Source organism: Perkinsus marinus, assembly GCF_000006405.1.
Source record: "Perkinsus marinus ATCC 50983 genomic scaffold scf_1104296932852, whole genome shotgun sequence".
Classification (NCBI taxonomy): Eukaryota; Perkinsozoa; order Perkinsida; family Perkinsidae; genus Perkinsus; species Perkinsus marinus.
Window position 1 is genome coordinate 1 of NW_003215332.1, and position 2,042 is coordinate 2,042.

Sequence of the window (2,042 nt, forward strand, 5' to 3'; positions counted from 1 at the left end):
CCCTTAACCTGCCAGACTAGAAGAACTGTTGAAGGAGAAGTTGCTTATGCAACATGGTTCACATAGAATTGATGAAAACTAAAACGTGAATAACTTTTTATTGAGCCTATAAATTCCAAATCCGGCTTCACAGCGATGTTCAGCAGATCAAGATCTGTCGATTGGTGAAGGAATTGGTGGGATTTATAGGCTAGATCGCGAAATCGGCTCCGCAGTTACACATTTTTGGTGGGAGCTCCTAAAGGTAAAAAATAATCGCGCATATGGGGACCCCTCCCCCATGCGCGGCGGTCGATAAGGGCGGAGGAGCGCCATCCACCTAGCGGCTGTGCGGAAGGAACCCCCTACCGGGGGGGTGCTAGAACCCGCGACCTCCGGATGGGAAGCCCGGTGCTCTACCGCTCGACCGCTGGCACACACGATAACACGTGCATCCTCAGCCCGGATGGGGGCTTGGGAGAGAGAAGGGTGCAACTGCACGTTCATAGGCCTCCGGCCGGGCCTCCTGTGCTGCCCCGCACAGCGGGGACCCCCAGCACAGTCGGCCCTCTTGCCGACGGTATTTATCATATTACACTCATCACTGGACTTACGGACACTTGTTACTTGACCCACGCTACATTTTCCGAGAATGTCTAAATCCGGATTCGAACCCACGACCTAACGCTCGTCAAACCGACTACTAGCCCATTACGCCAATGCGCCACACAAAACCTGTATCGAACTTTTCGCTACGCCCTTGCACAACGCACCATTTTTGGGGCGCATTTTCGCATAAAACGTGAATTGACAAATTATCGTGGTCGATTTCTCGTAAGCAAATCTATAAACCAGAATTCTAAGACCATATCTGGGCTAATTAGAGCATTATCTACCTACACCCGAAGTTTGAAAAACTTTTTTGTGGATTTTGAGCGAAATCGGCTGCAAAAGTACCAAATTCGCTGTGTATTCTGGGAGGTATTTTAGCGCGCGCCTGGGGCCCCTCCCCCTGCGCGCTGAAGTGTTGAGCGTGTCAAAAAGACGTCCACCTAGCGGTGTGCTGGTTGATCCTGTCACCTGCGGTGCCAGTTGCTAGTCTACCTGCCACGCTGTGGCAGACTTGACGTTGTAGTCCGGCTTCATCCTGCCTGACACACTCGTGATGGTGGCTTACCACTATTACTAAATTGGTGTTGAGCCAGTACCACTGGCTTGAGTGCGCACTGTTAGCCGTGCGCACTAGTCTGAGTTTTCCGATGTAGACCAGAGTGCTACTCTACTCTCTGATGCGCCCCCGCGCGTTACTTTGCATTGTTTTGAGGGGGTTCGAGTCTGCAGGGTTGATTGGTCCGTGCACCCCACTGAAGTGGGGTCCCCGCACGGACCCGTCGTAGTTCGAACCTGCGACCTTTAGGATGAGAGTCGGACTGAATAACCACTAGAGTAATACCTCGTTCAAAGAAATGTGTTTCGTCGAGGGTCGCCAGTCTCTAGTACCGTACACCGTGGTGGTTAGTTAAATCACAGTCGAAGACCTTGTGCTGCATATTATCACCAGTACTTAGTACGAGTATTAACTGTCAGAGGTCGGATATAGGTCAAGCGCATGGCAGAGCATGACACTGTCCATGAGACTAAACCAAATATATGCCGTCTATCCCTACTGCGATGATATAGAAAAGAGTAATAACTCAGATTTGAACCTGGATCTCTCGAGTGACAACCCGTCACACTAACCATTATACCAAACTTACTATATATACTAAAAGTGCACGAGTCGCCAGCCCAATGTTGAGAGTTGCTTAATAGTACTGAGCATGGACTTACAGCCTACCCAGAGCCCAGAGGGCATTGTCCTTCTCACTAGTACACTACTGACCTCTGTACCACGCAAGCCGCTGACCTACTTCGAGTGCTGAACCTTATTCCGCAATACAGTCCCACCGGGATTCGAACCTGGGTGCCTCGAGTGACAGCGCACGCCCTTAACCTGCCAGACTAGAAGGACTCTTGAAGAAGAAGTTGCTTATGCAACATGGTTCACATAGAATTGATGAAAA

The 2,042-nt window shown here is 50.3% G+C and overlaps 1 protein-coding gene across 1 annotated transcript; it reads right to left on the reverse strand.

Annotated features, from left to right (window-relative positions):
* Positions 1–348: 348 nt before the first annotated feature.
* Positions 349–570, reverse strand: Pmar_PMAR023185 (hypothetical protein; the record flags this gene model as incomplete). Its single annotated transcript, XM_002785371.1, has 1 exon — positions 349–570. A coding segment is annotated over one exon (222 nt), but the record flags the coding sequence as incomplete, so codon positions are not given.
* Positions 571–2,042: the final 1,472 nt, after the last annotated feature.